Below are 637 nucleotides of genomic sequence, written 5' to 3' on the forward strand. Positions count from 1 at the left end.
TATCCGATGACCCCAACACGAGAGACGATTTGCTCGCTACCCTGCTCGAAGGGTAATCGACGGTGTCGTCGCATCTCACGTTAGTATTCTCCAAACTTCTACGAGCATAGCGAGCCGAATACCTCGAACTAGGCCTTCCAGTTGCACTGCTGGACGAAGGATGACGCAGAACTTCCAGCTGCGTTGCGTTCTCCTGCTCTTGCAAGCTCGTCCCGCTCTCCGCGCTCATTTTCGAATTGCCACGATGAGAAGTTTGTCTGGTTTGGTGAATAAAATTCGTCGAATCCCTGCAAGCGCGAGAATGCTGAAGATTAGTGCCCCTGAGCGTGCTCCAACTCGGACTGGACAAGTCTTTGGGATAAACGAAATAGGATTGGTATCTCCGACAGGACCTAGGTAGATACAGGCTCTGCTCCGCGCGCTGCTCTCGCAATTTTTGCTTCAAAACCTCCAAAGACGACTCCTCCGCGCGACTTTTTACTCTTTTCCGTTCCTCCAGCTCCCTTTTGTAAGACTCATCCTCCTCCTTCAACAAATTTCTCAGTTTGTTCCTTCTGGCTTGCAGCCTTTCCGCTTTCTTTGCTTTCTCTAGCTCGCCTTTCGGATCTACGTTCCTGTAATTCCACGAATCATAGTG

At 50.4% G+C, this 637-nt stretch overlaps 1 protein-coding gene across 1 annotated transcript; it reads right to left on the reverse strand.

Annotated features, from left to right (window-relative positions):
• Positions 1 to 4: 4 nt before the first annotated feature.
• LOC108554752 (uncharacterized) lies at positions 5 to 634 on the reverse strand (the record flags this gene model as incomplete). The annotated part of the gene is made up of 1 exon (XM_017910122.1): positions 5 to 634. A coding segment is annotated over one exon (630 nt), but the record flags the coding sequence as incomplete, so codon positions are not given.
• Positions 635 to 637: the final 3 nt, after the last annotated feature.

This window comes from Eufriesea mexicana, unplaced genomic scaffold (assembly GCF_001483705.2).
Source record: "Eufriesea mexicana isolate 0111107269 unplaced genomic scaffold, ASM148370v2 C37629928, whole genome shotgun sequence".
Lineage (NCBI taxonomy): Eukaryota > Metazoa > Arthropoda > Insecta > Hymenoptera > Apidae > Eufriesea > Eufriesea mexicana.